A 12,526-nucleotide genomic window follows, 5' to 3' on the forward strand; every position below is an offset into this window, starting at 1 on the left:
CTGAGATTCTGCCTTAGGAACACAGGACAGACACATTGTAGCCAACAGATTTTCCCCACAGAGATGTCTGTTTAGAAATGTGAGGAAAGCTGAAAGGCTCTCTCTTACGTTAAAACAAATGAGCAGTTTAAAATCTTTTACCACACTTTAAAACTACTGATCAGTATTTTCTGGGAAACAAAATAATGTGAAAACTTCTCTGTTCCACGACGTGTATTCAGACTGAGAAGAAGCAGGAAGTGAGGTTCCAGGATGCTGGCAATGTTTCCTGTCCTGGGTGCTGCTTACAAGATGTGCAAGGCAGGTACGATTCACCTGACTTCACACTTGTTGTATATACACTTTTCTGGATCTATACTACACTTCAAAGCACATTTAAAATGCATTTCTACTATTACCTTGAATGGCTGGGGGCTGTCACAAGGCTACTTATTTTGAGAAATACAGACAATAAGATATTTATAATAAAATTCAATTATATTTCATATTGTTAAGACATTTTATTAGTAAGTTCAACCATAATTTATGTTAGACCTCAGCTAAACAGAAAAATAAGAGCCCATTTGAATAAGATCATCTTACTTGAGTTCTTCTCTTTCCTTCTGACAATTTCCAAGGAAGTTTCCAAATTGGCATGAATGAATATGTTCATGGATCTGAAGAAGAAATGCTTCATTGAATTCAAAGGCTTGTGGGAACTGTTCAGTCAAATGCCATACACATTCCAAGAACTGAGTAAACACTGGTGAGACTTCCTTTGGATCACCATCCAAATGGCCACACCTAACCCCCCAGAAAGCAGAGCTATTAAAAATGCCTCTGAAAGAAATCTATTGTTCAGGTATCCTGAAACTTGAACACAATGACAAAAAAATCATCCTAAAACACTGTTAAACTAACACAAAAAAAGATATTTTACTAAAGCCATTTACACCTGTGAGTTTTTAAACTATATTTTAAAGGGTTTGTTATGCTCTAAATACTATAGTCCAGCTCAAACGAAAGATAATAAGTAGCCATCAAAATTAACTAAGGTATTAAAATTGAAAGAAATGACAAAAAATAAATGAATTTTCATACAAAATACAGGATTCTCACCTTCCATCAGACATTTGAAATCAGGAGAAAAGAAACATTTTGGTACCCTCATTTATTAATTTTACTTAATATATAATTGAATGAGTAAGTGTGACTCACCTCTCTGAAAATTTATGTCCAAAAGAGATCCAATCTTTTTCTATTAAAACCTTAATGAGAAAAAGTAAAATCCACTTTATATCTACTTTTCAATGTTTTTATTTAAAATGGACTAAACCCTATTAGCCTTAATTTATACTTTTAATACAAACAAAATAAAAACAAAACCCAAGAGCTAAAGGCAAAAAGTCAGCCAGAACCTTGACTAGAGGTGGCTTAAGGAAGAGTGAAAAGTACATAAAAAGGAAGAGTAGTTTTGCAACTTAAATGATTTTGGTTGTAACTATTACATTTTCGATTGAAAAGTTCATATTATTAAAGCAGTATTACATTAAAATTTGTGTATGTATAAAGATGATATGTCAGAGAAAAAACACAAGGAAAATACACATCAAAGGCTAGAGATGGTTAACTCTGGGAGACTAGAGTGGATGTTTTAATCTTCCAGTTTACTTGTTTATTACTTATGTGATACTTTTTTCAAGAAAAAAATAATGATGAGAACAATGGAATTCTATTCAGACCCAAATGTTGCTATCTATCGTCTTGAATGGACTGTCTGTCTGTATCTATCTTCTTTGTCATAGCTTCTCTATTTACCAACTCCACTAAAATAACAGCTTTCTAATTTTTTCATTCTAATCTTCTAGTACTTAGTATATTTTATATCTTCTAGTAGAATAGAATATCTTCTAGTACTTAGTATATTTTATAATTTCATCTACAATCTTAAGAACATTCTTTTCACAGTGTCAAAATTGCCACTTTTAGTATCTCTGATTTTGTCTTAAATCTCTGATTTGGGCAGAAGGTCATATATCCTAATAGTTAAGGAAGCAGTTTCTAGACTGCATGCAAGGGCTAAATCCTGGCCTTAGGCAACCTTGAGCAAGTGATCTTAAGGCCAGAGCCATGGATTTTAATCAGGACTCTTTATCCTTCTTTTATATACCGTATCTAAAGCTTAACATCTTTCTCACCAAACGTGTTCCTTGGCTTAGCTCAGTGAGGAACAAGAGAGACAGCACCATCCTCTCTGGGAACCAATTTGGAAATGTGGAAATTCTCTTAAAGAAGGACCCCCTCATTCTTATGAACCCTACTTTCTCTATACCCACTAGAAAGAACCCCTTATCCACTCCCTGCCCCCATCTACTTGTGTGTTGCTGCCTTAGTTCTGGACCTCTTTGCTCTCTTTGATTATCCTAACTGTTTCTACACTGGCCTCCTGACCCCCATTCCCACTCCCCTGCTACCTTCAAGATGGCACAGTATTTAATAATTCTCAACTAATGAAAACTTTCTAACAACTTTTACTTGTCATGGGTTAAAACGTAAATTTTGAAAACCCAAGTTAATCTGATCTTATATTAACAAGCAAACAAAACAAAAACCAGGAATCAGGGCTTATCTTCACAAAGCAAAAAAAATGGTCAATTAGAAATTTATCATATATAAAACATGCCTAATACATTATCATCAAACTTAAATGAAAGTATTTTAAATAGGAAGTTCCTCAAGAATATAGTTTTATGTACTCTTATTTGTGTCTTGTTTTACCATATTACAGCTGTTAGCTAAAAATCAGAGAAAATACTGAATATTCTAATTATAACATTTTAGAAAAAAAAATCACTTTCAATTCGAAGCCTTTTGTCCAAGAGGAAACACAGAAGAAATCAGTCTAACTCAAGGTCTCTCAACCTCAGTATGACATTTTGAGCCAGACAATTCCTTGTGGCTGCTGCCCTTTGTACCACGGGCTGTTCAGCAATATCCCCGGCCTCTACCAGCTAGATGGCAGTCACACCATTTGCTTTAGTGCTGAACTGTCTCCTAACATTGCCAAATGTCCCCTGGGGAGACAAATTATTTATACTTAAGAACCACTGGTTGGGGCCGGCACTGTGGCATAGCGGGTAAAGCAGCCAACTATAGTGCCAGCATCTCATATGGGCAGCAGTTCGAGTCCCAGCTGCTCCACTTCCAATCTAGCTTTCTGCTATGGCCTGGGAAGGCATTAGGATATGGCCCAAGTCCTTGGACCCCTGCACCCATGTGGAAGACCCAGAGGAAGCTTCTGGCTCCTGGCTTCAGATCAGCGCACCTCCAGCCATCCTGGCCAATTGAGTAGTGAATCAGTGGATAGAAGACCTCTCTTTCCCTCTCTCTCTCTGCCTCTCCTTCTCTCTGTGTAACTTTGACTTTCAAATAAATAAATAAATCCTTAAAAAAAAAAAAAAAAAAAAAAGAACCACTGGTCTAACTAAGTTCTTACCATGAATCCTTTGACTGTGCGGTAGTAGGAATCCAACAGAAGAGAGCCAAGGGAACACACCTGGGAAGTCCTATCCCAACCATCAGAACAGTGTACCAACACACTTGCATTTTCAACCATTATTGCCTGAAGAGAAGATTACATACTTAGAGCCCAGCAGGATACATTTCAGGTTAATCAGTAAGTTCTAGTTACCAGCAGACAGCACACACTGTAAAGAAGAGCTATGCCTACAACGGTAACATTATCACAGCACAATTTAAAAGGAAACCCAGAAAAACACAAAGCAAACAAACAATTTAAAATGTTTCAATGAATTTAAGAACTTTCTTTTAAAGTCTTTACATCAAGCACTACAAGATAGTTTTGAACCTCAAGTTAAAGCGATCCTTATTTAAAAAGTAAAACATTAAGGGGCCAGCACTGTGGCACAGCAGGTTAAGCCGCTGTCTGCAGCTCTGGGATCCCATATGGGTGCCAGTTCAAGTCCCAGCTGCTCCACTTCTGATCCACCTCTCTGCTAATGTGCCTGGGAAAGCAGTGGAGGATGGCCCAGATGTTTGAGCCCCTGCACTCATGTGAGAAATCTGGAAGAAGCTCTTGGCTCCTAGCTTTGGCCTGGCCCAGGCCCAGCCATTGCAACCATCTGGGGAGTGAATCAGCAGATGGAAGAACTCGACCTCTCTCTCTCTCTCTCTTACTTTCTCTCTCTCTCTCTCTGTAATTCTGACTTACAAATAAATAAATACATCTTTAAACAAAATACTTCCTGGAAGTCCAGGGACAAACTCTTAAAAAAAAAAAAAGTGTTAATAAAAGTTATGTGATTGGAATAGATAACTAGCACCCAATGGAATAAGTCCACTCCTCCCCTACCATTATGATCCCCAAGCCAAATATAAGAGAGAAAGAGTTACCTTGGCTAAGAAGATTGCAGCATCCATAACAGCTTTGATATGGCGAAGCCAGCCTGAGCTCTCCAAACCAGAGTAGAAATCATTGACAGAAAGTCCTTTGGTACCATTGACTGAAACAGAAGAAAAGACATTCCAGTTAGAATGGGGCTACTGTCTCCATGCTTTGTTTTCAAGATTTCTGCATGTGAGTGAATTCTGAGAAACAAGAGGACAAAATAAGTGGGCAAGACTCTATAAATGAAAAAGATGCTCAATAAAGGATTTGGGGGTACATTTCTCTATTAATTCCTTGCGCTTAAAAAAAATACTCCAATCTCCTTTAAAATACTGTAGCAGATGGCCGGCGCCACGGCTCAATAGGCTAATCCTCTGCCTTGCGGCGCCAGCACACCAGGTTCTAGGCACACCGGGTTCTAGTCCCAGTCGGGACGCCGGATTCTGTCCCGGTTGCCCCTCTTCCAGGCCAGCCCTCTGCTATGGCCCGGGAGTGCAGTGGAGGATGGCCAAAGTCCTTGGCCCCTGCACCCGCATGAGAGACCCAGAAAAAGCTCCTGGCTCCTGGCTTCGGATTAGAACAGCTCAAGCCACTGCGGCCAATTGGGTAGTGAACCAGCAGATAAAAGACTCTCTCTCTCTCTCTGCCTCTCCTTCTCTCTCTGTGTAACTCTGACTTCCAAATAAATAATCTTTAAAAAAAAAAAAAAAGTATGACTACTAGAAAATTCTAAATTACATGTGATTAGCATTTTATTTCTATTTTATTTTATTTTATTTTATTTTATTTTATTTTATTTTATTTTATTTTATTTTATTTTTTGACAGGCAGAGTGGACAGTGAGAGAGAGAGACAGAGAGAAAGGTCTTCCTTTTTGCCGTTGGTTCACCCTCCAATGGCCGCCGCGCTGCGGCCGGCGCACCGCGCTAATCCGATGGCACGAGCCTGGTGCTTCTCCTGGTCTCCCAAGCGGGTGCAGGGCCCAAGCACTTGGGCCATCCTCCACTGCACTCCCTGTGGCCAGGTGCTTCCTCCTGGTCTCCCATGTGGGTGCAGGACCCAAGCACTTGGGCCATCCTCCACTGCCTTCCCAGGCCACAGCAGAGAGCTGGCCTGGAAGAGGGGCAACCGGGACAGAATCCGGCGCCCCGACCGGGACCAGAACCCGGTGTGCCGGCGCCGCAAGGCGGAGGATTAGCCTAGTGAGCCGCGGCACTGGCCAGCATTTTATTTCTATTGGACAAAACTGCTGACAAGGTAATCAATAATCATACCTTCCAATAATTTCTGAAGACTGGATCTCATGACATGAATATTTTCAATTCCAACAAACTGAAATCTAATGTTAGAATAGTTGTCTTCATTTTCATAACCTTTTCCAGCTGCTCTGTTGGCCATGGCATTCAGCTAAAATTAGAAATTTTAGAAACTTAGAGACAAACTATATTTATCTCTTACATTAATATGGCGAAATGTCAAGAAAACACTAACTAAGCCATCTTTTAGCTAGGAGAGAGCTTAAATGAACTCATCAAAATCTAATTAGCTACAGTCCTTCAACAGTAAAACGCCGCCCATGTTATTAACACTGAAGAAGGGTACTACAAAGCAACACTACTATTGCTGTATAATGGAAAGGTCCACACAGACTGTCCCCATAAGTACTTCATGAAGGTACTTCATTTATGTTTTTAGTCAGTTTTCCATATGTTTGTAATATTTCAAAATTAAAAAGAAAGAAATATTTCCTGTCTAAATCCCAAATTCAGAAGGGAGCAAAGCTGGTGGCTTTTCTTTCACAGAATCAAACTCCTGGAGATTCACTTCAGAACAAGCCCCGAGAACCTGCTCACTCAGAAAGCCACAGTGGCCCTGAAAATCAGACATGAAGTATCCTCAGATTACTTGGTCCTCCATACTAGAGATTCTGGAGACCCCTAACTGCACAATATGGCATATAGTCCACTATCCTGCTACACCTCTAGGAATCAGTCCCAAAATCAACTAGGGGAAAATAAAAGACTGTCCACAGCCCATGGTCTTTGGTTATTGATCAAATTTTAATGCAGCTTCACTTAGATTTTCGCATGCTTAACTCTTCAGACCAGGATTTCATACAGTATATTACTATACTAAGTATTCTTATGAATTTGGATAAAACAGAATCTAAGTGGAAAGAAAAAGTGGCTTTTCATTCAATGGACTGGGACCCCAAAGTAACAGCAAATACACTTTAAGTCCACTGGTGTATAGGACCTATGAGGACTACAGTAAAATTAAAATTCAGATATTAAAAACACTTCCACATTATTACTACCTGATTTTAAGTTTAACTAGTAGCAATCAAAGAAAACAAACATTTTCTGTGTAGAGGACAACTATACACATAAGAGCTGTTAGGCCCTGAAAAATAAATTACTAGCACAGCTCATTTTCAGAACGTCTCATTATTAAAATTATCTTTCATGTCTAATATTACTTAAAAAGAATTCTATCCAATTAATTAACCCAGATTACACAGCAAAGTAGAACGAAATTTTTCTTATAGGAGACAACACCAGCACTAGTGACTCCTAATGGAAAGTCTGTTATTTTTAACAAAATATTATGAAATTTTCAATTTTTAGTTTTTAAATGTTTCTCCATTTACTCAAATTAACATCTTTTGGTTTTCTCCATTATCTTTTATGAGACTGCATAATGATGAGAATTACTTCAGAAAGAGCTACCATTTCTTTCACAAAGCTGCCTGAATTGCTTGTGTTCTATAGTGCTCACTCGCTTTTTCTCATCGCTTTCTGTTATTCTCTCATCACTCCAGATTTTTGAAGAAATCCTCACTATAATTCTGCCAATGTCCTTTTGTGTATCCCACCAGCTCTGCATGCGATGCTATAATAAAAATTAAAAGTAATGTTAGCTATTACCATTGAGGATTTTAATTATTTTAGCTTCAGGATCCTACATGAACTGGTTAAATGCTTATTAAAAAAAAAAGGATTCTAGCATTTGAATGATAAAAATTTAGCTTTGTACTACAGATGCATGAAAGAACAGTTTTTTGTTTATGATTTATACATGTTGAATATCACTTATCAAAAATACTTGGGACCAGAGTGTTTCAGATTTTTATGATATTTGGAATGTTTGCATATATACCTTGGCAGAAGGACTCAAGTCTAAGCATGAAATTAGTTTATGTTTCATCTATACCTTACACATATGACCAAAGGTTAATTTTATACAAGATTTTAATAATTTCATACAAGAAAAAAAGTTTTATGGTATGGAATTTTCCACTTGCGGTGGTGTCATATCAGTACCCAAAAGGTTTTTGGATTTCAGATTTTCAGAATAGAGATGCTGAAAGTATAACTCCCTAGTGAATGTTTCCTAAATTAACTTAGTTTAGTTTTCCTTATTTTCTTGAATATTTGAAATTAAGATCCATTATTTTAACACAAAATGTTTTGCCAATTTAAACTTCTAAAAAGAGTAATAACAATTTCTAATTTTTTACAACACACAATTTAGTATTTCTTCATAACAGACTTACATACCATCAAGATTTTTCAATATAAAATTCAGCTTTCCTGGGGCAGGCATTTGGCATAACAGTTAAAAGCAGACTAAGAGACCTGTGTCCCATATCAGAGTGCCTAGTTTAGATTCCCAGCTACGGTTCCTGTTCCCAGCTCCTAGCTCTAGGCCAGCGCCAGCTCCAGCTCCAGCCCCAGCCATTGTGGGCATTTGGGGAGTGAACCAGGGTACTACAGTACTCTCTCATTCCCTCTCTTTTGTTCTCAGCCTCTCAAATAAACAAATTTAAGAAAAAGCAACAAAAAAATTTAATTTTCTTAAATTTTCTTACATATCAGAAGACAAAAGAAATCACCAACTGGGGCCAGCATTGTGGCATAAAGGGTTAAGCTGCCTCATGCAATGCTGGCATCCCACATGGATACTAGTTCCTATCCTCACTGCTCCACTTCTGATCGAGCTCTCTGATGATGCACCTGGAAAAGCAGTGGAAAATGGCCCAAGGACTTGGGTCCCTGAACCCACATGGTAGACCTGGGAGAAGTTCCTGGCTCCTGGCTTTGGCCTGGTTCAGTGCCAGTCATTGCGGTCATTTCGGGAGTGAACCAGCAGATGAAAAGTCTCTCTCTCTCTCTCTCTGTAACTCCGCTTTTCAAATAAATAAAATAAATCTTTCGAAAGAAAAATGAAATGAAATCACCATCTGTGTTACTGGGTAAATGGTCTTCTAAGTTGACACACATTAAAGAATGATTTCCTTAGTATGATGAGCCTTGGCTACTTTAAAATTAGGATTCCTGTATCTTAAACATGGGCAAATTTATTAACTCCCATTAATTAAAGCAAAAAAATGTACTAGACTGTATTTAAGACACATACTTTGGGCCTGGTGTCCATGACATACATATAGCGATTGACTGGGTTGGCTTTACTAATGGCTTGAAGCAAATGTTCATCCTCCAGACACCTGGCACTGAATCCGGACAGTGGCTGACTACATCGACAAATGGCAGCCTAAATTTAAAAAGACAGAAAACAGATGATGCAAAGATCTTTGAAACTGTCTCAAAAATCTGTTTAAAAGAAAGAAAACCAAAAACATTAAAATCAAATATTCAATCTTTAAAAGTTGGCAAGACCATTAGAAGGCATTAACTTTGAAATCCTACTTGAATTAAATACTATTTCAATATCTTGCTCTACAAATTTTCTCAATATTTACTTCTTCCAAGAAAACTAAAAGAATCCTTACCTAATTAATGAAAAAAACTTGGGTCCTAAGAAGCAATATTCAGTCAACTCTCTATGAAGTAATCTACTATTAAATACCTACATTCTGTGCTCTAGATTTTGGGGTACTTTCAATTCAAATTCAAGTAAAGAATTAGTCAAAACATGAAGAATAGGATTTTTAAAATAGTGACATTTGAACTTTTACTTTCCAAAGGCTTTCAGATCTCTAAATGGAAATCAGCAAGATTTATAGAAAATGAGACAAACTAAAAAAAAAAAAAAAAAAATGAATTTCAATTGAAGTATAGATTAAAATATAGTGATTCTTGGTGCCGGCACTATGGCACAGCAGGTTAACATCCTGGCCTGAAGCGCCAGTATCCCATATGGGTGCCAGTTCAAGTCCTGGCTGCTCCACTTCCCATCCAGCTCTCTGCTATGGCCTGGGAAAGCAGTAGAAGATGGCCCAAGTCCTTGAGCCCCTGCACCCGTGTAGGAGACCTGGAGGAAGCTCCTGTCTCCAGATTGGCGCAGCTCCAATTGTTGCAGCCCATTGGGGAGTGAACCATCTGATGGAAAACCTCTCTCTCTCTGCCTCTCTTCTCTCTGTGTAACTCTTTCAAATAAATAAATAAATAAATCTTAAAATATATATATATATAGTGAATCTAAGAAGGCAAGAATATCTCTGAGAAGTAGTGAAGGATGAGGCCAGCGCCGCGGTTCAATAGGCTAATCCTCTGCCTGCGGCACCGGCAGCCCGGGTTCTAGTCCCGGTCGGGGCGCCGGATTCTGTCCCAGTTGCTCCTCTTCCAGTTCAGCTCTCTGCTGTGTACCGGGAAGGCAGTGGAGGATGGCCCAAGTCCTTGGGCCCTGCACCCACATGGGAGACCAGGAAAAGCACCTGGCTCCTTGCTTCAGATCAGCGTGGTGCACCGGCTGCAGTGCACCGGATGCAGCGGCCACTGGGAGGTGAACAAACGGAAAAAAGGAAGACCTTCCTCTCTGTCTCTCTCTCTCACTGTCCACCCTGCCTGTCAAAAAACAAAAAAAAAAAAGAAGAAGAAGTAGTGAAGGATGGCTAAATATTTTCTATTAAGTTGTGAAAAAGATAAAAAGACTTAGACCAGTATACTTTTTCTCCAATCTCATCCATGCCAACTCCAGTTTAACTCTACTCAAACACCCCAACTACAATATCATTAAGGGGAAAAAGGCATATATAAATTCAGTTATACATTTTAAATTCACACATATAATAAAACCATGAAAACTTACCAAAATAGAATAGTAAAAGGAGTACTGACTTATTAAAATCTTGTTAGAACTATTTTGTGATTTCTTAAACTGGGCACTGAATGTCTATTTTCAGCCCAGCTTTCCAATAAACAATGTCCACAAACATGGGTGTGTCAGAACCCATAACCAGGTAACCCTCCTATGACTTAGCATATGAAACTTCTGTTTAACTTCTACGTCTGCTCCATTCCAAAACTCAACTAGAGTTGCAATAAATAAATTTAAAATATATAAGACCACAGGGATAAGAAAATGGGAAAGGAAACAATGGAAATGTCAATAAAATTTGGGGTGGTGACAGCAGATTGGCAAATGATAGTAAATTTAACAGAGTAAAGCAAACTGACAACTCCCTAAATCAACAAGAAGCAAGGAATTTTGAGCAGAAAAATTCCAGGAAGGTTCAGGAATTAGTACCTCTGAAGGCCTAAGTGAGGATTTTCACTGAAAGAAGAACTCACTCGAATGCCATTTTAAAGAGTAGTTAAGACCCTTCATATCCCCCCTCACTCTAATGATACCCTTTGAAGAGGATTAACCTGAATACTCCAGGCAACAGGCACCACTGTGGGCAGGATGAAGCCCTATACCCATAAAAACAGAAGGATTAAAAAAGTAAAGCCTATCTAACAAAACATGAGACCCTCTCCTCCCACAGCCAGAGTTACATACACATTATCATGAAAATCAGAACATTCCTCTTCAATGAAACCAACCTACACAACAGAAAGAATCCAAAGATACAGACTACTCATGCACATAAACCTCTAAACAGCTTCAATATGAGAGGCCAGCCAAGGATCAGATATTTAAAAGACATGAAAAACAAAACAGACAAAAAAGAATTCTGAGCAAAAAAGAAGGCTAAGTATTCTTTACCAAAAACAAAACAAGCAAACAAAAAAACTTAATATAAAGAACTAAGACATTGCTTCTGAGAAAACTGTCTAAAATATTTTTGGAAAATAGGAAAGAGCTCTTGAACACAAGAAAAATTATCACAAAAATGGATTATTCCTGAGATAGACTAGAGATAAGGTTGAGGAAATTGACCAGAAAACAGAGAAATGGGAAATAGAGAAAGCTAAGGCAAATGGAGGTTCATGCTAGGAAGCCCAACTGTCAATCCACACAAGTTACCATACAAAGAAAAGTAATAAAAAGAAAGGAGATTACCACAGAAATAGAGAAGACATTTCCAAAGCTGAAATCTAGTTTCTAGATAAAATTTAAAGATATGCCAATGCACATCATCGTGAAACTTCAGAAAACTAGGGAGAAAGAAGATTCTAAAGCTTTCCAGAGGGAAAATAAAAACCAAGCCACAAAGGATGAGGAGTCAGAAATGGCATTAAACTGCTCAATCTGCTTGCTATAAGACACAGGGAAAGTGATCTGCTCCTCTGAACTTGTTTTCCCATAAGACAATTACAGGGTGGGGCAGGCATTTGGCCCAGAGATTAAAGATGACAGTGTCCCACATTAGAGTACCTGAGTTCAGTATCAGGCTCTGGTTCCTGATTCCCACTTCCTGCTAATGCAGACTTTGGCAGGCAGCAGTGGAGACTCAAGTAACTGGGCTCCTGCCACCCATAAGGGAGACCCAGATTGAATTTCCAGCTTTCGACTCTGGCATGCACTCTCTCTCTCACATACCATGTCCTTCTGCCTCTCAAAAAAAAAAAAAAAAGACCACACACAAAAACAACAATTGTAAACAAGAAAGGCCTAAGTAATTAGCAGAGCCAATCTTTTTTTCTTTTTTTTTTTAATAATTTCCAAAGTACAGCTTTTGGATTACAGTGGCTTTCTCCCCCTATAACCTTCTCACCTGCAACCATCCCATCTCTCGCTCCCTCTCCTATCCCATTCACATCAAGATTCATTTTCAATTATTTTTATATACAGAAGATCAATTTAGTATATACTAAGAAAAGATTTCAACAGTTTGCACCCACACAGAAACACAAAGTGTAAAGTACTGTTTGAGTACTAGTTATACCATTAATTCACATAGTACAACACATTAAGGACAGAGATCCTACATGGGGAGTAAGTGCACAGTGA

At 38.3% G+C, this 12,526-nt stretch overlaps 1 protein-coding gene across 1 annotated transcript in view; it reads right to left on the reverse strand.

The window, feature by feature from the left end:
* MTMR6 (myotubularin related protein 6) overlaps positions 1-12,526 on the reverse strand; it is a 43,626-nt gene that overhangs the window by 6,578 nt on the left and 24,522 nt on the right. The window contains exons 6-11 of the mRNA XM_062194565.1: positions 8,807-8,941; positions 5,662-5,794; positions 4,393-4,502; positions 3,476-3,601; positions 1,198-1,247; positions 583-783 (exon numbers count right to left, since the gene is read on the reverse strand). Of these exons, the coding sequence (XP_062050549.1) occupies positions 583-783; positions 1,198-1,247; positions 3,476-3,601; positions 4,393-4,502; positions 5,662-5,794; positions 8,807-8,941 (755 nt within the window). The remainder of the gene's footprint in view (positions 1-582; positions 784-1,197; positions 1,248-3,475; positions 3,602-4,392; positions 4,503-5,661; positions 5,795-8,806; positions 8,942-12,526) is intronic.

This window comes from Lepus europaeus, chromosome 6 (genome assembly GCF_033115175.1).
Source record: "Lepus europaeus isolate LE1 chromosome 6, mLepTim1.pri, whole genome shotgun sequence".
Classification (NCBI taxonomy): domain Eukaryota; kingdom Metazoa; phylum Chordata; class Mammalia; order Lagomorpha; family Leporidae; genus Lepus; species Lepus europaeus.